This window comes from Malus domestica, chromosome 09 (assembly GCF_042453785.1).
Source record: "Malus domestica chromosome 09, GDT2T_hap1".
Lineage (NCBI taxonomy): Eukaryota > Viridiplantae > Streptophyta > Magnoliopsida > Rosales > Rosaceae > Malus > Malus domestica.
In genome coordinates, this window is record NC_091669.1 from 4,293,927 (window position 1) to 4,320,110 (window position 26,184).

Consider the following 26,184-nt stretch of genomic DNA (forward strand, 5'->3'; position numbering starts at 1 on the left):
CATTTTACAAACAATAGGAAAAAATGTTACCACATGTCACCATCTTTTCTTGTTTGTGCAGTTGTGCATCCTCTTAGATTGATCCATTTTACACTCACTCATCAGTTACCGGTTAGAATAATGCTCAAAGCTTAGGTCAATGATAACTGTGTTGTTGTACCCGAAACTCGAGCAAACTTGCACCTACGTACGAGAAATTCTCTCGTGCAATTAAGTTTTATCTTAGTAGTGTCACAGTTCAATAAATGTTTGTCACATGTTTAAAAACTGTACAACTTGTCTAATAAACGATTGTCACATGTTTAAATGGTGACATGAGAGAAACTATTCTCGTTTATTTTTATTCAAGTGATAGCAGTCAAATTAATCTAAATATTGGGAGGAAAATTCAGATTTAAGTGCAGAGGGAAAAGCATGCTACAATGTTAAAAGTTTGGGTTTTTATTATTTGGTAAAATTGCACGAGTAGCAACTGGACTATTTGGGTATTCGAATTGCAACCCCAGGATAAAACAGGATTTAACAATGTCAGTCAAAGTAAAATTAAGTGTTTATTACAAATATTCCCCCGAGTTTTTGCGATTATTTTATTTGGGAATTTGGGACTTCCATGTTCGTCCTGTTTTACCTTTTTGTTAGCTACATAATTTATTTATTTTATCATAAATGTAGTTGATTTATGAATAAATGGCTTGTATGATGATTTGATGCACTTATCAGCTGATATCTCTGTGATTATGCAATGCCATGCTCAAAGTGTGCTTCTTTGGGCAGCCAAAGATGTTTGCTTTTCTTTACTTTTTGCATTTTCTGCTGAGTCTATGCACAAGTAATACAAATGTTCAATGCCAGAGGACACGAGGAATGTAACGAATGTTGCGGGATGTGAGTGGCAGGTTGGCGGTCCGCTGGTTGATTGGTTGATTTTGTGCCGGCTATTCACATCCTGCAATTATCCCTCATTGAACAGAACCCCCCCAATAACATTAAAGGTCGTACCCAGTGCACAAGGCTCCCGCTTTACGCATGGTCTGGGAGAGGTGAATGTCGGCTAGCCTTACCCCCATTTATCGAGAGGCTGCTCCCAAGTCTCGAACCCGAGACCTACCGCTCATGGACGAAGGCACTTGCCATCGCACCAAGTGCGACCTCTAACCCCCCCCCCCCCCCCCCCCAAAATAACATTACGGTAGAAAATGCGGTTGTGGGGGATGGTCCTTCATTTATTGCTCTGATGTTCTTAGTTCTCTATGTTTTGCTTTGTTTTTATGCTCTTTTCATTTTATGCTCGAAGGGGCCAGTGATGTTAACTTTTCTCTATACAATCATATGTCTGAAACTGTTGGTGCTGTTAAACTAATAAGCTCTATGAGGCCTATTCGTCTTCAGCGTAACTTTTGTGTACCTTTGTTCATTATTCAAACCCATGTTTTCCTTGCACAAAATGCCTGACTAGTCTCCTCAATGTTTAGAATTCATGCATTACTCTGTGGATATATTTTGTCATGATTTTAGACTTGTATTTATGATGAAAGAGTAATGGGTAGTGGCTAATTAGTTCATCTAATCTTGTAAGAATTTCGATCCGATATCTGTTTCAAGATATAACTCTGAGTGGACTCCGATGATTTGTGTTAATGGTTGTGTCCATTGTTGCAGACTACTGGGATATTTCTTATGGTCCGAGTCCTTTACAGCTTTCAGTATCAGCTATTCCTTGAACAGTGCTTTCCTTTTTATATCTCATGGTCTACAAATATATCTTCTGTCATGAATATCATGTTCATGGAACAAGTATAGCAGTAGTAGGAGAGAGTACAAGCACGAAAGTTACTTGGTGTACACAAAAGAACTCGTACCAAATATTTGGAGGGTTCTCGGAAGATCTTCACATGCATATTTCTCTGACTCTGGATGGTCCTGGGACCACCTCACTTCCAATGTGCATCCACCTCTGCCCACATTGGCTGTAATTGTACGTAGTTGAATGAACACCAACAAACTCTACTACCTGAAAGTCATATGAGTCCTTATTAGTTATAGATAAGATCGTGAAATATGTGCGGTACAGATGCTTACCAGTCAGGTAAGATCAGAACTCTTTAATTTAATTCATACTAGCATTTGCCTACACACTTTGTGTGTATGAACGCTTTTTTTTTTTAAGAAAATGAGAAGGAGAGAGGAAGAGAGAGAGAGAGAACGTGGGGAGAGTGGGAGGTTTTTGTTTTTGGTTTATTTTTTAATTTTTTTAATTTTAAATATTAGAGATATTTTAACATCACCTATAGGTGAGACTTCAATAAAAAACAGTAAAATTTGGACTTGTGAAATTACATTATTGCCCATCATTTTTTTTGTGTGATAGAAGATTAAATTATATTTTCACCATCTTTTAGTTGACAAAGAGGGTTTCATTAATTAGTAGAGATTTCCTCCTATTGGCTCTGCTAATCCGACCTATAAGCCCTAATTATGCAATAATATAATTGTATATTTTCATTGTTGGGAAAATAGTAATGTATTTAATCATTTCAATACAACGTTGTTGTCGAGATGTTACTAATAGTAATCCCACATATTGAGGCGGGATCCCGCTTAAGAAAATGCTCCAAACATATATCATTTTTCTATTGGGTATATTGTTATTGTTTTATTTTTTGTCCACTAGTTTTTTATTTTGTAAAAGGGGATTAGCTTGTGGCCAAGCCACGTCGATCTATTTTTTTTAAGACTGCGAAGACTCACAACTGCATTTTAGCCTTCCCCAGCCACCATAGTGTGATTAACCAACGCCAAGAATCGAATCCAGACGAGCCGTATGGAAATACGAATTAGGAATTTGTCCTAGCCATTGTGCCACCTCGTGATGGAACAACCTTTCATTCTTTGTGGAAGTATTGAAAGAGTTGAAGATATAAACCTGGTAAATTGGTTGATTGACATTGATATTTTGTCATATGACGTTTGATAAGTCACCATATACTTCAAATTTGACATTGCCTATGACTTGAGCCATTCAATAAAATTGTTAAAGTTCTTGTTAGATTTGCCACCTTCTTTGATACTGGTCATGGCAAATTCCATAAGTTTGGAAGCTCTTTCTTTAAATTCTTCAACACCAAGCAGTTGTTCCACCTTGTTCTTGATTTCTTCTTTCGTGATAAGCCCGCTTTCGTTCCTATCGAATTTCAGTCCCGCCTTCCAAACATCACAAATGTAGCTCTCATTGATGAACTGATCGGCAAAGTATGGCCAGCACAATATAGGAACTCCATTGCTTATGCCTTCAAGGGTGGAGTTCCACCCGCAGTGACTTACGAAGCAAGCAATCGAAGGATGAGCCAGGACCTTCTGTTGAGGTGCCCAACTGACCATCAGGCCGCGAGAGGCTACACGCTCTAGATATCCTTCCGGGTAGGGATCACAAGTACTGTCAGTAGTATCTGACCTCACGACCCAGAGGAATGGCCTCTCGGATAATTCGAGAGCCGAAGCCAATTCTTTGAATTGGGTTGGATCGAAAACTGTGAAGCTGCCAAATGCAACATATATCACTGAGCTGAGTGGCTGTTGGTCCAACCACTCTAAGCAGGTTGAGTCCTGTGGCCAGAAGTTCCCAGCTAAATTCCCTTGCCGGCTGCTTGCCAAGAGCGGGCCAATTGGCAAAACCTCGGGTATCAGGGTGAATGCTTCCGGCTCGAGGTCATGTGCCGAGTTGCAAACAGCCCGTTGTGCCAGTTTCTGGCTGCTGTTGAGTTTTAACATCAAATCAAATATCATTTTCTGCATGGTAAAGTCACCTATGCATGCCCACACAAAGTCTTTAGTTTTCATGGTGGGCATGTTTGTTCCCATGTCAACATTCTGGCTCTTCAATACAGTTCCTGAAAAATTAAATGGTTACAAAAAGATCAATCGATAATCTGCTCGAAGAGCTCCCCCATCTTTGCAACGAATTGCTACTTGCGGAAGTATGAAAACTTAAAACCGAGTTGATCTGCTTAAAATGAAAAGTTGTGACAGAGATCTTACCATCGTTGTCAACGATTCCTTCATCAATGTACTTTGGTACACTGAGAAGCAACGCCAACGATGCAGCTGCCGCAGGCCAAAATGCAACTGCCTTGATGTTCATCTTCTCTGCTACTTCCAGGGCCCAGAAAATATGATGATCAGCCATGACACAAGTGACATTTTCGCCATCCCCTCCGTTGATCTTCTCTATGAGCTCCTCCAACTTCCCCGGCATGATCCATTTCAACGCTTCGGATATCTGCTCTAGCTCGCTCTTGTCCTCCCACGGTTCTAACCCATCTGGAAGCGAAACTAGATCGATAAGACTCTCGCCAGCCAAGGCTTTCACTATGCGCTTGTGGTTATACTCCGCGTTCACAAAACTGACCTTGATACCATGGTTCGCTAAGCTTTGCGAGAACTCCATCAAGGGAATTACGTGCCCTTGCGCCGGGTAAGGAATCGCTACGATATGTGGCCTACTCATTTTTCGCTCTCGTTTTTTTCTCTTTTCTTTTCGATTCCTAGATGTTTTCTCATGCAGTTTCTTCACATATCTTATACAGGAGGCATTTGAGGCATGGAATTACTGTATGTTTTGTCTCCAAGGGCATTGGTTTTATGTGAATTTGGAGTTGGGGAATCAACCTTTTTGTGTCTCTTTCCATTATTATGCGTGCATTTCTTGTTGAGTTCATGCCTGGTTTAGTTCATTGTTTTGTTTTCTTGATGATGCTTTCGGCGAACGGCTTTGGTTACCGCCACGCCGTTGTTTTATGTTCTTGTCTTGGCATTGATGGAACTGCCCTTCACTTTCCAAGCAGATGTGGCTTAGGCCGATTGGCTAGGGTTGGCCGTCTCTTGTACTTAGGTTCGAATCTCATTCCTTATAAATTAAAATAGTTTAGAATATGGCTTTGTCGGATTCATTTTACAAACAATAGGAAAAAAATTGTTACCACATGCCACCATCTTTTCTTGTTTGTGTAGTTGTGCATCCTCTTAGCCTTGATCCATTTTACACTGTCACTCATCAGTTACTGGTTAGGAGGATGCTCAAAACTCGAGCAAACTTGCACCTACGATAAATTCTCTTGTTCAATTAAGTTTTATCCTAGTAGTGTCACAGTTCAATAAATGTTTGTCACATGTTTAAAAACGGTACAACTTGTCTAATAAACGATTGTCACGTGTTTAAATGGTGACATAAGAGAAACTATTCTCTTTCACACTTTGTTGTGTATTTTTATTCAAGTGATAGCAGTCAAATTAATCTAAATATTGGGAGGAAAATTCGGATTTAAGTGCATAGGGAAAAGCATGCTACAATGTTAAAAGTTTGGGGAGTTTTTCAAAATCTTCTAGATAAAACAATTTGATGGACCAAATAAAATAATCGCAAAAACTCGGGGGAATATTTGTAATTAACACTTAATTTTACTTTGACTGACATTGTTAAATCCTGTTTTATCCTGGGGTTGCAATTCGAATACCCAAATAGTCCAGTTGCTACTCGTGCAATTTTACCAAATAATAAAAACCCAAACTTTCGTTATCCTCTCAATCCCCCCATTTCCGAACGTTATCCTCTGTCATCTTCTTCATCCTCTCACCAGCTGCTCGGTGCTGGCGGCAAAATCCAAATCCGCATAAATCCTAGGAAAAAAATGGCGGTCTCCATAGCAGCTCTCACATCGTCCCTCTCTTCTCTCTCATTTTCCTCCCACGTAGCTCAGAAGCCCATCATTGCCTCGTTTCCCGGCTCCAAATCAGTGACTTGTTCGCACGTATGCGGAACCGCCACACGTGCCCCTCGTCTGGTGGTGGCTTCCGTAGCGGCAGCTCCTCCTACAGAAGTGGTGGAGACTGAAAACCTCAAGAAATACGTGAAATCAAGGCTTCCCGGCGGTTTTGCAGCTCAGACAATCATCGGGACCGGTCGCCGGAAGTGCGCGATTGCTCGTGTTGTACTCCAGGAGGGCACCGGCAAAGTCATCATCAACTATCGCGACGCCAAGGTCTCCTCTCTCTCTCTCTCTCTCTCTCTGTTTCCACAAGTAGTTAGGGTTTCGAATTGGGAATTTGGGATTTCCATGTTCATCCTGTTTTACCTTTCTGTTAGCTACATAATTTATTTATTTATTAAAAAATGTAGTTGATTTTTGAATAATGGCTTGTATGATTTTTGATGCATTTTTCAGCTGATATCTCTCTGTGATTATGCGATGTCGTGCTCAAAGTGTGCTTCTTTGGGCAGCCAAAGATGTTTGCTTTTCTTTTTACTTTTTGCATTTTTCGCTGAGTTTATGCGCAAGTAATATAAATGTTGAATGCCAGAGGACATGAGGAATGTTGCGGGATGTGAGTGGCAGGCCTGCGGTCTGCTGGTTGATTGGTTGATTTTCGCCGGCTATTCACATCCTGCAATTATCCCTCATCGGAGAATGCCCCCAATAATATTACGGTAGAAAATGCGGTTGTGGGGATGTCCTTAATTTATTTGCTGTGATGTTCTTAGTTATTTATGTTTTACTTTGTTTGTTCTGTTCTTTTCATTTTTTGCTTGAAGCGGCTAGTGATTTTAACTTTTTTCTAGACAATTGTATGTCTGAAACTGTTGGTGCTGTTAAACTAATAATCTCTACGAGGCCTATTCGTCTTCAATGTAACTTTTGTGTACCTCTGTCCGTTATTTTGAACCCATATTTGCCTTGTACGAAATGTCTGACTAGTCTCCTCAATGTTTTGAATTCATACGTTATTCTGTGGATATATTTGTCATGATTTTAGACTTGTATTTATGATGAAAGATTAAAGTGTAGTGGCTAATTAGTTCATCTAATCTTGTAAGAATTTTGATCTGTAATCTGTTTCAAGATATAATTCTGAGTGGACTGCGATGACTTGTGTTAATGGTTTCGTTCATCGTTGCCAACTACTGTGATATTTCTTATGGTCCCATTCCTTTACAGCTTTCAGTATCAGCAACTCCTTGAACAATACTTTCTTTTTTTATATCTCCTGGTCTACGAATATGTGTCTCGTCTGTCATGAATATCATGGTCATGGAACAAGTATAGCAGTAGTTGGAGTACAAGCACCAAAGTTACTCGTTAGGGAATTTTGTTTATTTGTAGACAATATTAACGAAACCCTTATGATTCTGTATTTAACATTGTGTAGGAATATCTGCAAGGCAACCCGTTGTGGCTACAGTACGTAAGAGTACCGTTGGTTACTTTAGGATACGAAAGTGGATACGACGTGTTTGTGAAGGCTCATGGCGGTGGCCTTTCTGGTCAGGCGCAGGCGATTTCCCTTGGCATTGCCCGAGCTTTGCTAAAGGTCAGTGAAGACCATAGAAGACCTCTCAGAAAGGAAGGGCTGCTGACCAGAGACGCCAGAGTAGTTGAAAGGAAGAAGCCTGGTCTCAAGAAAGCTCGCAAAGCCCCTCAGTTTTCAAAGCGTTAGACTTGTCCTTCCTTTTTCTATGCTGTGAACATCGCAAGCCATACAAATATCTTCTTGTGCACTATATGAACAGGTTTCATTTGGAAATGTAAATGTAGATTTAAAGCAAGGAATTTGGTTTTGATTGCTTAGTTTGTTTCTTCCCATACCATGATTACTAGACATATCTAACTTTCTAGTGTTATATCATCTGATCCTCTGAGTTATCGGGCATAAATCCAAGTACCGGGCAGAAGGTAGCTCGCTTGCTGGAAGCCTTTTTTCTCTGCAATTTCCGGCCCCGTCTAAGACTCGGATCAGCAAGAACGCAAGCGAACTGATCCCCATTTGATCCATTAATCTGTTCGATAAGCTCCTCGAGTTTCCCGGCCATAACCAGCCGGATTGTTTCAGACAACTTCCCTGGTAATTACTTGGGGTGCATTTCACTCTATACACAAATGTAGCCATGCTACCATGTAAGACTTGTTATTACTTCTCTAGTTGATAGTTACCAACTTACCATCATGACTTGGTGACTACATTGTACACCAAATTAGCTAGTGAAAAATGCTCTACATCCCAAAATTTTCTTTTCCAACCTAGGCATCAAGTGATATGCACCAACTTGAGAAGGACAAGAAAATTGAAACAAAAATTTATGCCGGTTTTCAAGTGAGATAGAGGTCGTTTGAAATTCAAGAATGAAACTTTAGAGCTTTTCGAGAGCGGAGCAAATAAGGAGAAAATTGGAGATATAGTTCGGCTTTAAGGAGAGAGTACCAGAGGTGAGACTTTGAGAGTCACAAACCAGTAAATGAGATGATATAAGAGTTAGGGTTTTTATATGTCAAATCGAACGAGACATCTAATTTGAATGCTGGTATTGGAAGTTTTTCCAGCCCATATTTTAGATAACTTTTTATAGATTTAGTATCATAGTTTGACCTATTTTGATAAGTTTTGGATCTAATATTGCATCCTTTTGTGGTACGTTTCGAGTTTTTCTCTAAACCCTGAGGCCCCTATAAATATTTGTTCAACGTAAAAAAAAAACATTTTCATCGCGTTATCTTCCTTCATTCCATACCAAAAAAAAGGAGCTTCCTTTGCTGCAACTCAGCCATGGAGGAAGTGTGCGAGGGCAAGGACTTCTCCTTCCCCAAACAAGAAGAAACCATCCTCAAACTCTGGTCCGAAATCAAAGCCTTCGAAACCCAATTGGCGCGCACGGAGGGCCAGCCGGAATACGTCTTCTATGACGGCCCTCCGTTTGCCACCGGCCTCCCGCACTACGGCCACATCTTGGCCGGAACCATCAAAGACATCATCACCCGATTCTTCTCCATGACCGGCCACCACGTCATCCGCCGATTCGGGTGGGACTGCCACGGCCTGCCTGTGGAGAACGAGATCGATCGGACTCACGGTATCAAGCGCCGGGACGACGTGCTGAATATGGGGATCGATAAGTACAACGAGGCCTGTAGAAGCATTGTGACGCGGTACGTCGGCGAGTGGGAGAAGGTTATCACTCGGACGGGGCGGTGGATTGATTTCCAGAACGATTACAAGACGATGGACTTGAAGTTTATGGAATCTGTGTGGTGGGTTTTTGCGCAATTGTTCGAAAAGGGGCTGGTTTATAAAGGATTCAAGGTTGGTTTTTGATGGCATTGTGATTTCCTATGAGTTTTGCTCAATTGGGTAGTGAGAATTTTTGGATTTTAACATGTTTTGATCATGTGTGGTGGGAGATGGTAAATGGGGTTTATTAACATAATGCATGATCGAAAACAATTTCGGTTTCATGAATTACTGTTTTGTTGCTTTTTGATTATGCAGATAGCTCATGTCAACTCCAAAAGCTTGTAATTTGATAGAAATGTCTGGTATTGATTTCTAGTTAGGGTAAAAACTCAATGCTAAATGTACATGGAATTCTATTGCAGCTTAAATTCGGAAAACCGAGAAGAGAGGGAGAGAGGGAGGATAAATGTTCTGTTTGACTTGTTGAACAAAAGAAGGATATGTTGTGTTTCTACTGACATATTTTGTTTTTTGTTGGTAGGTCATGCCATACAGCACTGGTTGCAAGACACCACTCTCAAATTTTGAGGCTGGTCAAGATTATAGGGATGTGCCTGATCCCGAAATTATGGTGACTTTTCCAATTGTGGGAGATCTGGAAAATGCAAGTTTTGTGGCTTGGACAACTACACCATGGACCCTCCCTAGTAACTTAGCCCTCTGTGTCAATGCGAACTTTACTTATGTGAAGGTTCGCAACAACTACTCGGGGAAAGTTTATGTTGTTGCTGAATCTCGGTTGTCAGCTCTTCCTAGCGAGAAACCTAAAGAGAAAAGTACTGTAGTAGAAAATGGGTCCAAGTCTAAGACCAAGGGAGGAGCTGGGAAAAAGGAAACTGTCGCCAGTTCATCATATCAAGTATTGCAGAAATTCTCGGGGGCTTCATTAGTGGGAAATAAGTATGTGCCACTGTTTGAATACTTTAAGGAGTTCTCTGATGTGGCATTTAGAGTTGTTGTGGACAACTATGTTACTGATGATAGTGGGACTGGTATTGTTCATTGTGCTCCTGCCTTTGGCGAGGATGATTATCGTGTTTGCCTCGAAAACCAAGTAATCAATAAGGGAGACAACTTGATTGTAGCGGTTGATGATGATGGCTGCTTTACAGAAAGAATCACTGATTTCAGCGGGTTCTATGTCAAGGATGCCGATAAAGATATTATTGAAGCAGTGAAGGTACAAGTGAGACTACACACAATCACACACACACACACACACACACACACACACACCATAGTGGGGTGATTTACTTGCGCAACCCCCCACTCAATAAGAAGAAAATATAGAGCCATGCCATTCTATGTTTCAAATAAATGTTCAGTTTTAACTACATGTTCTAAACTTAATGTTTTGACATCAAATAATATGTAGTCTCATGCGTTCTGATGCTATTTACTATTGTTGCTCTTCTTGTTGTCATCGTTAGTTGAAAAGAATTTAGGAAAAAGAGAGTGGAAAGTAGGAATATGTGTCCCGTTTGTGATGGATTGTTTCTGTACTTTATGCTATGTTGGTTTGTATTTGTATCCTTTATTCTGATATATTTCTTCATATTTTCTCAGGCAAAAGGAAGGCTAGTGAAGTCCGGAACTTTCACTCATTCTTATCCCTTTTGCTGGAGATCTAAAACTCCACTTATCTACAGAGCTGTCCCAAGTTGGTTTATCCGGGTGGAGCAGTTGAAAGAAAAATTGCTAGAAAATAACACACAGACTTACTGGGTTCCTGACTTTGTCAAGGAAAAGCGCTTCCACAATTGGCTGGAAAATGCAAGAGATTGGGCCGTTAGTCGAAGTAGGTTTTGGGGAACTCCTCTCCCTGTGTGGGTTAGTGAGGATGGCGAGGAGATACTAGTCATCGATTCTATTGATAAGCTTGAAAAGCTTTCCGGTGTTAAGGTTCGATTCCTCTTTGTCTACTTTATTTTGTGCAATTATATGTCATGTGGAATATTCCTTGGTGTTTGAATGTCCTGCTTAATTAATTATTATTTTTCGTGATTCAATCTTAGGGGGATAAGACTTTGTTGTTGTTGTTTTGTGATTCAACAATCCAAAATAATACGGTTCTTTTTTTTCCCTTGTGATTTACAAATCTAAAATAATATTTCTTATGTCGATTTAAATAGGTTTTTGATCTGCACCGGCACAATATCGATCATATCACTATTCCATCTGCTCGTGGTCCGCAACATGGTGTTCTTCGACGTATAGATGATGTGTTTGATTGCTGGTTTGAGAGTGGATCCATGCCTTATGCTTATATCCACTATCCTTTCGAGAATGTTGAACTTTTTGAGAAAAATTTTCCTGGGCATTTCGTCGCGGAAGGGCTAGATCAGACTCGTGGGTGGTTCTACACTCTTATGGTGTTATCTACTGCGTTATTTGGGAAACCTGCTTTTAGAAACCTGATTTGCAATGGACTTGTCCTTGCTGAGGATGGAAAAAAAATGAGTAAAAGTTTGAAGAACTATCCTTCACCAATGGAGGTTATTGATGACTATGGTGCTGATGCACTACGATTATACCTCATCAACTCTCCTGTTGTGCGTGCGGAGACATTACGTTTCAAGAAGGAAGGAGTTTTTGGTGTGGTCAAGGATGTATTTCTTCCTTGGTACAATGCATACAGGTTCCTTGTTCAGAATGCAAAGAGACTTGAAGATGAAGGGTTTGGCACTTTCCTCCCTATTGATCTAACCACTGTACAAAAATCATCTAATGTGCTTGACCAGTGGATCAACTCAGCCACACAGAGTCTTGTGCATTTTGTCCAACAAGAGATGAATGGTTATCGACTTTACACGGTGGTTCCATATCTTTTGAAGTTTCTTGACAACTTGACAAATATTTATGTGCGGTTCAATCGCAAGAGGCTAAAGGGTCGTACTGGTGAAGAAGATTGTAGGATGGCACTCTCAACTCTTTATAATGTCCTCTTGGTGTCCTGTAAAGTGATGGCACCATTAACGCCATTCTTCACTGAGGTGCTTTATCAAAATTTGCGGAAAGTTTTGAATGAGTCTGAGGAAAGCATTCACTTCTGTAGTTTTCCTAAAGCAGAAGGAAAGAGGGATGAACGCATGGAGCAGAGTGTTAGAAGAATGATGACAGTGATAGATCTTGGCCGTAACATTCGTGAGCGTCACAATAAGCCTCTCAAGACACCCCTTAAGGAGATGGTTATAGTTCATCCTGATGCAGACTTTCTTGATGATATTGCTGGAAAGCTAAGAGATTATGTGTTGGAGGAACTTAATGTACGATCTCTTGTCACATGTAATGATACATTGGAGTATGCTTCGTTACGTGCAGAGCCTGATTTTAGTGTACTGGGTAAGCGGCTTGGAAAATCGATGGGAGTTGTTGCCAAAGAAGTCAAGGCCATGTCCCAGGAAAGCATTTTAGCATTTGAGAAAGCTGGAGAAGTTACTGTTTCTGGTCATTGTTTAAAGCTTGCTGATATTAAGGTGGTTAGGGATTTCAAGCGTCCTAATGGAATGACAGAAAAGGAGATTGATGCAGCGGGAGATGGTGATGTTTTGGTGGTTTTGGATTTACGTCCAGATGAGTCCTTGTTTGAGGCTGGTGTTGCTCGCGAAATTGTTAGGAGAGTTCAACAGTTACGGAAGACAGCTGCCCTTAAACCTACTGACGTGGTAGAGGCCTACTTTGAATCTTTAGATCAAGATAAATCAGTCTCACAACGGGTTTTGCAATCCCAGGAAGAATACATTACAGATGCCATTGGTTTTCCATTGCGTCCTTCTCATGTGATGCCATCAGATGCTGTCCTTGTTGCGGAGGAGAGTTCCCATGGGGTATCTGGTATGTCATTTGTTATCAGATTGGTTCGCCCGACCAGTTCCAAGTAGAGTTTCTAGAAACGATCAAGTATCTTTAGTCAAATTTCGTTAGCTAATCATTTAGGTTTAATCATGTTGTTACCTCGTTGGTGCTTTCGGGCAAACAGCATTAGTTTCATCACGCCTTTGTTTTATGTTCTTGTTTTGGCACTGTTGGAAAACTATTATTTGCGGAAGTAATGAACACAAGATTTTGGATTACCGTTTACATTAGCTTTGTCTCAGTTGAATCAATCAACTGAGCTATTGATCTTATATTATTAACGCTCGAACCAGATCCATTGCTACATTTTCTTTGCTGCCTATTTCCTTTTGTTTACTCCGAAGGCGTCTCGTCTAAGACTTCATCCATTCAATAAGCTCCCTTCTTGAAGATCTTATATGATTGCCCACCTTCCTCGATATTGTTCATGGCCATTTCCTTCAGTTTTGAAGCTCCCGATTTGAACTTTCATCACCGAGAAGTTGCTCCTCCTTATTCTTGATTTCTCCCTGTGTGATCATCCCGCTTTCATTCTTATCGAATCTCAACCTTCCAAATATCGTAAATGTAGCTCTCGTTGAGCAACTGGTCAGCAAAGTACGGCCAACACAAGAAGGGAAGCCCGTTGCTTAGGCCAACACAAGAAACCAAGGGAGTTCCAACCGCAATGGCTTACGAAGCAAGCAACCAAAGGATGACCGAGAACCTTTTGTTGAGGTGCCCAACCGACCATCAGACCGCAAGAGGCTACTTGCTCTTGATATCCTTTGGGGTAGGGATCACGTGCCAGCGATAACAGCTCAAGAGCCAAAGCAAGCTCCTGCAATTGTGTTTGATTGAAAACTGTGAAGCTGCCAAATGCAACGTACATAGATCACTGAGCTGGGTGTCTGTTGATCATGATCCAACCACTCTAAGCAAGTTGAGTCTTGTGGCCAGAAGTTGCCTTGTGAGTTCCCGAGCAGGCTGCTTGCTGAAAGCCGGCCTATTGGTAAAATCTGGGGTGCTAGGGTGAATGCTGCTGGTTCAAGATTATACGCCGAGTTGCAAACAAGCCAGTCTGCCTCTTTCAGACTTATTGTTTCTTACTATAACTTGAAATACGATTTATCCATTTTACACGTGATTTTATTGGTTTTTTGGTTTATATCATGTTGTTTTGCTGATGCTTTGTGAACGGCTTTAGGTTCATCACTCTATTGTTTTATACTTTTGTTCTATAACTGATGAAACTAGGTTTCATTTTTTATTCTGGAAGCACTGAAAGATTTACACACGTAAACTCGGTTTTAATTTTTGTAGTTTACACCAGCTTGATCTCAACTCCTTGCAAGAAGTAAGTCAAGTATGAAAACAATGCTCGAAGAAGTCACTTATCGTTTCATCCAATCAACAAAACTATTGAAATTTTTGTTTGAGCCGCCACCTTCTTTGACACTATCCATAACCTTTTTCTTCATGTCTAAAACCCTGGCTCCTATTTCATCATTTCCTAGCAGCTGCTCCACCTTGCTTGAGATTTCTCTTCGCGTGACGATACCACTTTCATCCCGTTCGAACCCCAAACCAACCTTCCAAACTTCACAAATGTAGGTTTGGTTTAAAAACTGGTCAGCAAAGTAAGGCCAGCACATAAAAGGCACCCCGTAACTTACACCTTCCATTGTGGAATTCCAGCCACAATGGCTCACGAAACACGCGATTGACGGATGAGACAGAACCCTCTGCTGTGGTGCCCAAGCTACTATCCGCCCACGATCAGCAACGCTGTCAAGAAATCCTTCCGGGAAGGCTTCATTTTTTGTGTGTGCATTATCATCCCTGACCACCCACAAAAAAGGCCTATTGGAGTGTTCAAGCCCCCAGGCCAACTCTTCGAACTGTTTTCGATCAAAAACTGCGACACTACCAAACGCAACATATATGACTGATTGTGGAGATTGTTGGTCAAGCCAATTCAAGCAAGAGTCATCCGGCAAGATGTTTCCGGCAGAGCTTTCGAGTTGGTTGCTTGCCAAAAGTGGACCTATTGGTAGGATCTGTGGAGCCATGGAAAACGCCGCCGGCTCAAGGTCGTAGGTTGAGTTGCAAAGTAACCAGTCTGCTAATTTTGTTGATTGGTTGTTTCTAACCATAAGTTGAAACACATTCTTCTGCAGAGCCTTGCTGCCAAGGCATGCCCACACAAAGTTTGATGTGTTCATGCCAGGCATTTCTGGTGATAACTTAATTACTTGTTTCTTTGTGGGAGTTCCTGCAAATACAAGTCATAGTTGAAGGTTTCAATACAAGGTATATTCTACTTTACACTAATCTAAACTGCATCAAGGAGGATCCAAACTCGGGTGCATAGAGAGAGCACATCTACTCTAGCCAATATGGTACGCCCACGGCTACTAGTCACAATTATGTGCAAATGTGGAAGAGTGGATGTGCTATTGCTATGTACCAGAGTTTGAATCCCCTCTCTATTGTTTTGATTAGTTTAAAATAGAACATATCGTGATTTTAAAAGAAAAAGAAAGATATATTTCATAACTTTCATTTGCGAGTGTTCTATAAATTTAGACATAAAAGAGTGTTACTCCTCACCATCATTGGCAACAATTCCCTCATCAATAAGCTTTGGGATGCTAAATCCAAGCACCAAGAGTGCAGCTGCTGCCGGGCAGAAGGCAGCGCGCTTGATCGCCTTCTGCTCGGCAATGTCCAGGGCCCATCCAAGACTCTGATCAGCAAGAACACAAGTGATCTGATCCCCATTTGATCCGTTAATCTCTTCGATAAGCTCCTTGAACTTTCCGGGCATAACCTGCATGATTGCTGCAGAAAACTTCCCTGGTATTTTCCTATCTTCCAAGGATTCTAACCCATCAGAAACAAATACATGATGAATTTTACTCCCTATTTCATCCTCCACTGCCAGTGCATTTTTCATTTGCATGTGAACATGCTCTGTATCTACAAACGTGACCTCGATGCCGTGTTTTACAAGGCATCTTGAAAGCTCAAACAAAGGAATTACATGGCCTTGTGCTGGATAAGGAATCACCAAAACATGTGGATTGACCATTTCTCCCTCTTTTGTTTTCTTTGCTAGGTTTTTCTTTTGAACACAACGATATCTAAAATACCTTAATTTATAGGAAGAAAAATTCGAACTTAGGTGTAAGGAGACAGACACACTACCTTGATTAATTGGTCTAACTCACATATGTTGTTGAAATTCAATCTCAAGTTTGTATCACTTTTATAGAGAGGTTGGATGTATGGACCAAAACATCAAGAATTTGTCTTCATATTAGTTGGAATCAACAACAAAACTAAACCTAATCTTTCGACCAAAAAAAACTAAACCTAATCACTACCATTTTCTATTGTTGCATCATTGTCCTAGTTAATGGTAATTAAATTCATTATTGTCCTTTTCTTTTGTTGTTACTTTACTGGTTTACATACTTTTTGAATTATGCTGAGGTATGCTGTGGATTTATTTGTTTTCTTCCCTTTTTTTTTCTATCTAAATTGCCATCTCTTCCTAATGAATTTATTTATTTTTAGTTACGCCCCCTGGAACTTGATTTTAATCTCACTTTACTTCCTATAATTCAAAAGTCGTCACTTTACTCCTTGAAATTCAAAGTTTGCTTCACTTTGCCTCCTGAAAGTCGATTTTGTTTCCATTTTGCCCCTTAAAACTTAATAGTCATCTCTATAAAACTTAAAATTGGCTCAACATTGCCTTAGATTTGTTAATTTCTTATGTGGGTTTGATTTGAGTGCGCCAGGCTAATCAATTTTTTTTTTTTTTATCATCTCTTCAATTTCTTTTAAACTTAACATTCTCCGATTGTTCAATGTCAACGCATAATGAAGATTTACAATTGAGTTTATTGCACATGTGACATAGTCTTATTGTGTGTTGGGTCTCACATACGTTTTAGGAGGCAAACTATAAGTTTTAGGGAAAATAGAGAGTTCACAAGTCAAAGTGGAACGAATTTTGAGTTTCAAAGAGTAAAGTGATGATTTTTTAGTGATAGGAATGGAGTGAGATCAAAATAGAGTTCTAGGAAGCGTAGCTAAGAATAAGCCTTTTTCATATGCTAGCGGAATTATTGAAAGCTTGAACTTTCGAAACGGGGCTTGGGACATACTTTTGAAACTCTGGGTTGGTTCCCAGAAACTGTTTGGGCCAACAGAAACTGGGATGGCATGGTGGGGATTAGCTATGCTCCAAATCCACTTCCCTTCCCATCTCGTCTTCTGACGCAGCGAGAAACGGGATAGAAAATGTCAACAAATGTCAAATTTGATAAAGAGACAAACAGAATTTCTCCACTTCGAGAAAAGTCTCACATTGATTAATAATACGTAGAAGAATCAAATTGCAACTCCTCCAAACTTGACCTTTCTGTAGGTTTCAAACCCTATCTGTTTGGGTTAAAACTTAAACTTTGGACTTAGAAGGGAGTTGGCCCAAAAAGAGAAGGAAAAGCCCGAAGCTCAGCCCAAACCCAGAAAGCAGAGAAGGCCTTTCCCGACTAGGTGAAGATCATTTGCACCACTTGCTCACCTACCCAAAGGCCAAGTGGTATAGACCAGCAAGCTATACAGCCCATAAAGTACTTTATAGTGGCAGTACAAGTAAAATAGCTGCATTCGGGCAAGTTTGTTGCTACAGGAGGCCAAGCCAAGGTATCTATAAAAAGAGAAAGAGAGGTCAGAATCGAGGACACTCAAACAAACAAATACAAGCACAAACTCTGCTCAAAAGCCAGATTTGCCTTCAAAACGAAGCTGTAGTCAGCCCAAGCCTTCATCCCTCTCGGGATAAACCTTTGTAATAGCTCTGCTACCCTGTTCAACTCTTGTTGTAGTATCGATCTCTTTCTTTTTGTAAACTCACTTCCCAACCCTTTTTCTAAGCTTTCAAACCTCTTGATAAACCACAAAGATAGGAAGTTGCAAGACGATCAGCCTTGCCCGACCTTCTTTGTTTTTGTCTTTTCATTCATTAGCCTAGCAATATGTTGTATACTACAAGCTGTATCCAAGTTATTTCTAGTAATATGGCTATTAAAAGACTCTCTCAGCACTTGAATCCGATTTGAATATGTCTTCACAGTTCAAGCCAGATCTAAGTTCTAAGCCCTCGGGCATATAAGATTTGATCATTCTAAAAAGTCCTTGGCCTCAAGGCATAAAAAAGAACCTGATGTGGACTTAACCCATCCACTACAAGCTTTGATAAACAAGAAGTCCGAAGTTACTTGGGGCGCAAGTAATCGACCTGTCACTTAGTTTTATTGCTGTTATATTATGATTACTATATAACGTTCGAGGACGGGATGAATTCTGATGGGAAACCTCAAGGCCTACACCTAAGGCCCCACAAAGGCACCTATTTGGATTCATCTTGTTTCTTGGGCAAGAACATTGAGTATAGAAGGGGTTCTGATGGGAAGCCTCAAGGCCTATTCAATGCCCCACAAAATCACCTATTTGGATTCATTCTGCTCTTTGTGCTCTGGCAATCAGAAGTATGATGGTTATAAGACCCATATAACCAAGAAATGGAACTGTATGTGTTCGAGTACTAAGTTAGTTATTTATGGGAAGCCTCAAGGCCTACACCTAAGGCCCCACAAAGGCACCTGTCAAATAACTAATATAGTCTCTCGAATATATAATTAAACTCAAACATCCGTTCTACATCTGCCATGCTGAAGATGGCAGTGGCACGCCTGAGCACTTAAAGGTTAATCTTGATTGTGAGCCTCAAGGCCTATACCTAAGGCCTAACAAAGGCACATTTCAAAGTTAACTCTGTCCTTCTCTTTTAGCCTTGCCCGACAAGCTCGTCAGTAAAGCAGGAGCCCGACAAAAAGCATCAACCGGCGCCAACCTCTCGGGGAGCTGTGTGCTCGTCGAACAGGAAGCATCCCCCACGGAAATTCCCGCCACGAACACTATCTCTACTAGAAAATGGAGGTCGAATTAACAAAGGATACTTACGAAAAAAGTCCTCCTTAAATCATTATTTCGGAAGCGCACTTGATCGACCAACAAATATTCAAAGCTGACTTGTTGCCTCTTCTTGCCGAAAGTTGTTCTTGAACGCGTGTTTTCCTTCTTCGTATTTAGCTTTTCTAATCCAAGAGTACAACCATTTTTTAGTTAATTCACAATTTTAAGTTTTGTAACTATGTTCCTCCAAATTTCCTTTCCCACCTTTGGTGTCAAACGATGTGCAACCCACACCAGTAATTGCATTCAAAGGCACACCAATTTGCGAGGAGGAAAAGAATGTTGGAAGAACAAGTTGGCATAAGCGATCATGCCACAAACTTCAGAATACCAGTTCAAAATCTGACTTCAAAATTTGACAACTAGTCAAATCATAATCCCACAACTAGTTGAAAGGGGAAAGCCAAATTAATCATCCCAGCTGTTTGCACTCAAAATATACCCATTTTTACTTATTTGGACAATTTGGGTAAAATATGGCATTTGGAGGATTAATGAGCAAGAAGACTAACTTCGAAGATATTTAACTATCAAGTGGGATAGGTTGGCACTATAATATTGTTTCTCCCATTTGTTTTGGTGGTGGAGGTTTGCCAAGACAGTTGTTTAATCAAGATAAGTGCATGCTTTTTCATGCAAGTGGATGGAAAGATACCATGCATGCTTTCGGGCAAGAATGTGTAGTGAAAGAAGCTAGTTTGCTTCTTTTAATTATTTTATTGCAAGTGGGAAAAGGCATGTGGTGGAGATGCAACTTGCTTCTTTTTTAATTGTTAGTTTATTACAAGTGGGGAGACATGTGCTAAAAACATGTGGTGGAGATGCAAGTTTCCATTTTAATATTATTTCTCCATGCAAGTTGGCAAGTGAAATACAAACTGCCCAAGTTTCTTTCGGGCAGATGCAGTGTTTTCAGCAGGGGGTTTCTTCCAGATCTCTATTTAAAGGAGCCCAAACAGAAGGATTATGGACACTCAAAACAACCAATCAAAACTCTACTCAAATTAACTCATCAGCTTCCTTGTAGACATTTATTTTTAGCCAAGCATCCTTTGCTTGTCTTGTTTATTAGCTCTACTACTCACTTGTAGTATCGATCTGATTTGTAGCCTTTATGTACAACCCTCTTTCAGTCATTTAATCTACAAGCAATCTGCAATATATTAGTCACTTTCCTCTGTCATTTATATTTCCAAGCAACCTTGTCATTTACATATTGTTCTATCTCTCCATATAAGTAAAGTCCTTATTTTTAAGGCAAAGAAAGAACATTAATTTGAGCAACTCCCACTCAAATGGCACAATCTCTTGATTTGAAGTCAAAAGGCGCAACCTCAATCATTCAAATCCCGTCTACTAGCGGCATCTAGTAGTGGCACGCCCACACCCACCAATCTCGTATGTGAAGTAAATCCCCGGCTTGCCCGCAAGGCACCATGGCGGATTTAGGAAGCGAACATATTTTAGCACGCCCGGTGGGATCCTTATATGAAGATAGATCATGAAAAATCCTTATGTTCATGATTTTTCTACTTTTTCGGAGGATGACGGTGTAGAAGAGTGCCCAAGCTATGGCTATCACATAGAGCCAACCTATGAGTTGCCAACTTATGGGTACATGGCTGGAGAGTACTCAAGTCCCATGGAATGATTGTCAGCCAACTCATGGCCATCAAATAAATAATAATATTGAAGATTGGCCAACTTATGGCTATGATGAAGGTTATTATTCTTTTGAAGACAATCGCATTCATGAATACTATGATAGGCCAACAAATGGCTTTGAGTATCAAAATGCTTCCAATGAGTACATAGAGCCAATATATGAGATGCCAACTCATGATCATCTGGATGAAAAGCTCTACAAAGAGGATGTCGGCAAATTGGAGAAGGCGTCCAAACTCCATATGGCAAGCATTGAATATGGTGAAGAGGTGACTAAGTGTTTTAAAAGGGTGGAGGAAAGCTATACAACTTTTGGAGAAACTTTGAGAAAGTTGATAGATCAAATGTGTCAAATCCCCTCTACAAAGCACACTCACCCTACTACAACCAAGGAAGAACAAATCATACATATTGATGAAGGCCAAACAATGGCCCCACCCAATGAAAAATCCATGAAAATGGATATGGTTGTAGAAGATCAAGCCATTGTAGGCCAAACACCAACGCTCGGGGGGCTCGAGCCCACACCTCATGTGGAGCCCGAAGAAGAAGAAAAAAGCTCATACACTCCTCCCTGCCAACACAAGCATGTTATCCATATCGAGATCTCAATGAGGGCAAAGCTCGGGATCAAACATGAATGGTCACCTCCTATGGTTCCCAAGCTACATAGCATGACCAATTTAAATGGTGGATTTGATCTCTCTACACTCAATTTAAAAAAAAAGGAAAAGATTTGAGTGTTGAGAGAAAAATAACATTTGGGCAATGAAGGGGTTTCATCCAATATGCCCGAATATGCCCGAATAAGGCTCATTTTTGTTGTTCCTCTTTGACCGAAGTGAGCTTTCCTTTATTTTCCCTTCTTTTTCTCTTTTCTCTCTTTCCTTTTCTTACTCTCGTGTCTTTCTGTTGTCCTCTGCCCGAAAGGGCTATATATATTATATGTTGGGCTAAATATATATATACATATTTATATAGTATTATAATATATTTTATAAAAGTATTGCCCGAAAAGGCTAGATATATAGTATTATATAATATATTATAAAAGTGTTGCCCGAAAGGGCTTTTTATATATATTTATAATATATATATTATATTATATAATGTGTAAGTAAATAAAAGAAGAAAAGATAAAAAATAGGGTTGTTTTTCGCAATTTGCCCGAAAGATGCTTCTCTCTCCTTTTCTTTTTACCTTTTTATTATTTATTTCTCTCTCATTCTTGTCTTTTCTCTCTTCTTTCTTTCTCTTTTTCTTTCTTCCTGTTTCTCCCTCAGTTTTTGTCTACCAAAAAGTTCACATATATATGTATTTTATTATATATTATACTATGTGTTCTACCATATATATGTAGTGTTATATTTTATATTATATGTATGTAATTTCTTTGCCCAAAAGGGCTAATATTTTATATATATATATATATATATATATATTATATATATGAAAAGAGGCAAAAAAGAAAAAGAAGAATAAAAAGGATAGTTGCCCAAGTTTATTCATCTCTTATCCCTCTTTTCTAGTTTGTCCGACTTCGGGCATTTGTCCAGTTTATTATCTATGTAACCAGTAAGGTTGTTCCCATGTTTTTTGGTATTAACAAGGAATACAAGCCAGACAACATTCTTTCCAATACTAGTTGTACTACCAATTGCCTTGCTCATCTTGCCAAGTTTATCAACGACAGAAGGACCGAAGAGGTAGACGTGCCTCTTCCTTTCTAGCAGCACTAAAGCCACCAAGGCTTTTTGGGAAGTCATAGCAAACAAAGTTGCCATTTGTGATCAAGTGTTCTTCATGCTCAAATGTCTCTTATGCTTGCTATATCATCAATCTTCTGGAGGAGCTTATTAGAGTTGTAAGTTTCACAAACTTTGCTCAAATTTGTAAAACTTGGGGGGCACTGTTTGCACTCAAAATATACCCATTTTTACTTATTTGGGCAATTTGGGTAAAATATGGCATTTGGAGGATTAATAAGCAATAAGACTAACTTCGAAGATATTTAACTATCAAGTGGGATAGGTTGGCACTATAATATTGTTTCTCCCATTTGTTTTGGTGGTGGAGGTTTGCCAAGACAGTTGTTTAATCAAGATAAGTGCATGCTTTTTCATGCAAGTGGATGGAAAGATACCATGCATTCTTTCGGGCAAGAATGTGTAGTGAAAGAAGCTAATTTGCTTCTTTTAATTATTTTATTGCAAGTGGGAAAAGGCATGTGGTGGAGATGCAACTTGCTTTTTTTTTAATTGTTAGTTTATTACAAGTGGGGAGACATGTGCTAAAAACATGTGGTGGAGATGCAAGTTTCCCTTTTAATATTATTTCTCCATGCAAGTTGGCAAGTGAAATAAAAATTGCCCAAGTTTCTTTCGGGCAGATGCAGTGTCTTCAGCAGGGGGTTTCTTCCAGATCTCTATTTAAAGGAGCCCAAACAGAAGGATTATGGACACTCAAAACAACCAATCAAAACTCTACTCAAATTAGCTAATCAGCTTCCTTGTAGACATTTATTTTTAGCCAAGCATCCTTTGCTTTTCTTGTTTATTAGCTCTACTACTCACTTGTAGTATCGATCTGATTTGTAGCTTTTATGTACAACCCTCTTTCAGTCATTTAATCTACAAGCAATCTGCAATATATTAGTCACTTTCCTCTGTCATTTATATTTCCAAGCAACCTTGTCATTTACATATTGTTCTATCTCTCCATATAAGTAAAGTCCTTATTTTTAAGGCAAAGAAAGAACATTAATTTGAGCAACTCTCACTCAAATGGCACAATCTCTGGATTTGAAGTCAAAAGGCGCAACCTCAATCATTCAAATCCCGTCTACTAGCGGCATCTAGTAGTGGCACGCCCGCACCCACCAATCTCGTATGTGAAGTAAATCCCCGGCTTGCCCGCAAGGCACCATGGCGGATTTAGGGAGCGAACACCAGCGAACTCCATATATAAGCTGGAAGGATCAGGAATTAGGAATTGCAGTGTTGTGCCTTAGACGTTCAAGGAGTGATAAGTTTCTTGAGGTCCTCCAACCTGCAAAACCAGGTTGGTATTATCTGTGAAGCATAGGGATAAATATCCTTGTATGTCCTTTTAGTTGTCCCTACAGCAACACCATCAGCTGCCTTTGAGACATCTGCAGATCCACATAGTTTAGATCAAATCCATGCAGACAAATCAAGCATGATTGTAAGATAGATTACAGAAATAATCAAATATACAGACCAAATTAATCTCAAAGTACAACAAAAACAGACATTTATTAATCAATGGGAAGATGTTATTAGCACTGTACAAAAATCATAATGTTCTACTCCCTAATGAAACGATAAGGAAGGTATCGAATCCTGAATCTCTAGCCTAGTCTACCCATCATCCTACCCATCTTCCCCAGTAATTAAGTTCTAATATATGCTTCTTAATTACTAAGATTAAGAAGTTAATCATATATAAATTATAGATCCATGCATGCTTAATTTGCTATAAAACATGCATAAATAAGCATACTAGAAAGAGTTTAAAATACCTTGAACAGAACAGTTATTCCCATTAGAAAGCTGAACTACCATGTACATAACCGCTGCCACAACAGAATTAGGGTTTCTCCTAATATCAAAATTTGCCAAATTCTTCAGGGCTTCTTCCACAGCCTTCTTATCTTTACTACTCATACCAAGATTCGAACAATGTCGCGGCCAAAGGTCCATGGCGCTTTTGATCTTGGAAGCAATCCCTAGGCTTCTCTTCAACTCTTCTTTCATCTTGCTGATTTCTTTTTTAGATGGCCCATTGGCAACCATGGTGATTTCCTTTAGTGTTCGCGTATTTGGGCTTTCTTCAAACGCAAGCAAGAGGCAAGCAGCCATTATGGGGTTAGAATTTCTCCCCTTACAGAAGTTCTTATCATCGGCCTTCTTGTATAAACCTTTGGCATGATCCAGTATGCATTTCGGAACGCCTTCGTATATGTCTAGCCGGTCGGCCATCTCTTCGAGGTACTTGAAAGATTTTAGGAGAGAATTGCTAGGGTTTACAGCCCTGTTGGTCCATTTATTAGGAGGAAAATTACCATCGGCATCAGTACCCTTCTTGTTGTTTTTCTTCTTTTCTTTGAATATACAAGTGGAAAGAACACCATTATCCAGCAACGGATCGGAGGCTTTTCCGACGCGAGTCCGGTCTTCTTCAGGGTTCTGATCGGCAAAATTTCGCCACTCGGCTCTTTCATCGATGTAGCGGGCTTCGAGGATCAAACCACAGAAGGTGCAGATTGTGTCACCCGACCTGTGGTCGGACACGACGTCTGTCTCTTGCTTGCAGTCCCTACAGAACTCTTTAGCTTCCATGATTTTCAGAGAGAGAGAGAGATTTGCGGAATAACTTATGTTTTGTATTGTGGGATGTAGAGCCAGGGTATGCCATATTTATAGAGAAAAAGCTTCGGTTAACCGACTCCAATGTGACCGACTATTTCAAATTCAAACACTACACAGCGTGTAGTGCAAAGGGAAAAGGATTCCTAAAAGGTGTAGAACCGTGTCGACTGGGGTCCACATTCCACGAGGCAGAAATATATGGACGCAAGAGAACAAATAATACCGTCCGATACGTCACGTATTGCAAAAGAGATAGTTAAAAAGAAAATTTGTTCAAATATTCACTATTATGATAGTTGTGTTTTTTCGGTATATTGAAAAAAAAAATTAACAAAAAATTGGCAGTCTTGTTCTCCAGGACCAGGAAAACTCACAATCAACCCCAGCTGGATTAAATCTAACGGTGAAGCAAAAATTATTATTTAAAAGTATTTTCCTTTCGCTTGCACTTTCTCTCTCCACATCAATCGCTAGCAATTTCTCAAAATCCCAATTAAATACATCTTTAATTTCAATTTCTTAGTGAAAATTACATCAAAACTCTGTAAAATTACTTTAGTCTAAAGAAAGCATGGGAAATAGCACTGTAGAAATGAATAGTATCAGTTTAATTACAACAATGCCATTGCTCTAAGGATTTTGCCCGGGCTTTTTTTTTTCTTCAGGTTTAGTTGTATGGGCTTTGCAGGTTTGGGCTGTGATTGGGTTGGTGGGTTTTGTTTGTAGTTGGGTTTTTCGGATGATGGCCGACACGGGTAGGCCTACCTGCAACCATGGCAAAGAGAGGAGAGACGGGTCGTACGATGCCAGAGAGAAGACATAGAGGATGAGTCGTCGGATGGCAAAGAGAAGAGAGAGGGGCCGTGCGATGCTGGACAGAAGAGAGAGGAGGACTCCTGGAAGGAAAAATTGGAGGAGAGAGGGAGGATACACAGGCCCTGACATATTGGAGAGAGATGGGAGCTACGGGTTTGGACTGAGTGAGAGAGAGATTTAGGTAGGTGCTCTGCCAGGATCTATGGGATTTTCTCCGATTTTAGAGAGAGAGATGGGCAGGGAGAGAGATACAGAGCAAAAAGCATGAGTGTGTGCAGTCTTTAGGGTTAACGGGTTACGCATAGAGGCGGTGAGGAGGGGATGGGTGAGGGACCAATGGCAGGGTGTGAGTTTTCAGCTTTCTCCCTTG

The 26,184-nt window shown here is 40.1% G+C and overlaps 5 protein-coding genes and 1 pseudogene across 5 annotated transcripts; 2 read left to right on the plus strand and 4 right to left on the minus strand.

Annotated features, from left to right (window-relative positions):
- Positions 1 to 2,953: 2,953 nt before the first annotated feature.
- Positions 2,954 to 4,546, minus strand: LOC103411383 (UDP-glycosyltransferase 83A1-like). Its single transcript, XM_070804656.1, has 2 exons — positions 4,036 to 4,546; positions 2,954 to 3,887 (listed from the first exon to the last, which is right to left on the minus strand). Exons 1-2 carry the CDS (start codon positions 4,502 to 4,504, stop codon positions 3,004 to 3,006), a joined length of 1,353 nt encoding a protein of 450 aa, XP_070660757.1. The 5' UTR covers positions 4,505 to 4,546; the 3' UTR covers positions 2,954 to 3,003.
- Positions 4,547 to 5,546: 1,000 nt separating this feature from the next.
- On the plus strand, positions 5,547 to 7,619 carry LOC103442411 (small ribosomal subunit protein uS9c-like). Its single transcript, XM_008381194.4, has 2 exons — positions 5,547 to 6,035; positions 7,201 to 7,619. Exons 1-2 carry the CDS (start codon positions 5,685 to 5,687, stop codon positions 7,486 to 7,488), a joined length of 639 nt encoding a protein of 212 aa, XP_008379416.1. The 5' UTR covers positions 5,547 to 5,684; the 3' UTR covers positions 7,489 to 7,619.
- Positions 7,620 to 8,479: 860 nt separating this feature from the next.
- Positions 8,480 to 13,130, plus strand: LOC103442410 (isoleucine--tRNA ligase, cytoplasmic-like). The gene is made up of 4 exons (XM_008381193.4): positions 8,480 to 9,126; positions 9,539 to 10,237; positions 10,624 to 10,959; positions 11,190 to 13,130. The coding sequence occupies exons 1-4, from the start codon at positions 8,593 to 8,595 to the stop codon at positions 12,936 to 12,938; spliced, it is 3,318 nt and encodes a 1,105-aa protein (XP_008379415.2). The 5' UTR covers positions 8,480 to 8,592; the 3' UTR covers positions 12,939 to 13,130.
- LOC114827087 (UDP-glycosyltransferase 83A1-like) lies at positions 13,033 to 14,155 on the minus strand (annotated as a pseudogene).
- On the minus strand, positions 14,137 to 16,118 carry LOC103442409 (UDP-glycosyltransferase 83A1). Its single transcript, XM_008381192.4, has 2 exons — positions 15,505 to 16,118; positions 14,137 to 15,166 (listed from the first exon to the last, which is right to left on the minus strand). Exons 1-2 carry the CDS (start codon positions 15,983 to 15,985, stop codon positions 14,286 to 14,288), a joined length of 1,362 nt encoding a protein of 453 aa, XP_008379414.2. The 5' UTR covers positions 15,986 to 16,118; the 3' UTR covers positions 14,137 to 14,285.
- A 7,138-nt stretch (positions 16,119 to 23,256) lies between these two features.
- Positions 23,257 to 25,014, minus strand: LOC103442408 (transcription initiation factor IIB-2-like). The gene is made up of 2 exons (XM_008381191.4): positions 24,149 to 25,014; positions 23,257 to 23,758 (listed from the first exon to the last, which is right to left on the minus strand). Exons 1-2 carry the CDS (start codon positions 24,966 to 24,968, stop codon positions 23,622 to 23,624), a joined length of 957 nt encoding a protein of 318 aa, XP_008379413.2. The 5' UTR covers positions 24,969 to 25,014; the 3' UTR covers positions 23,257 to 23,621.
- Positions 25,015 to 26,184: the final 1,170 nt, after the last annotated feature.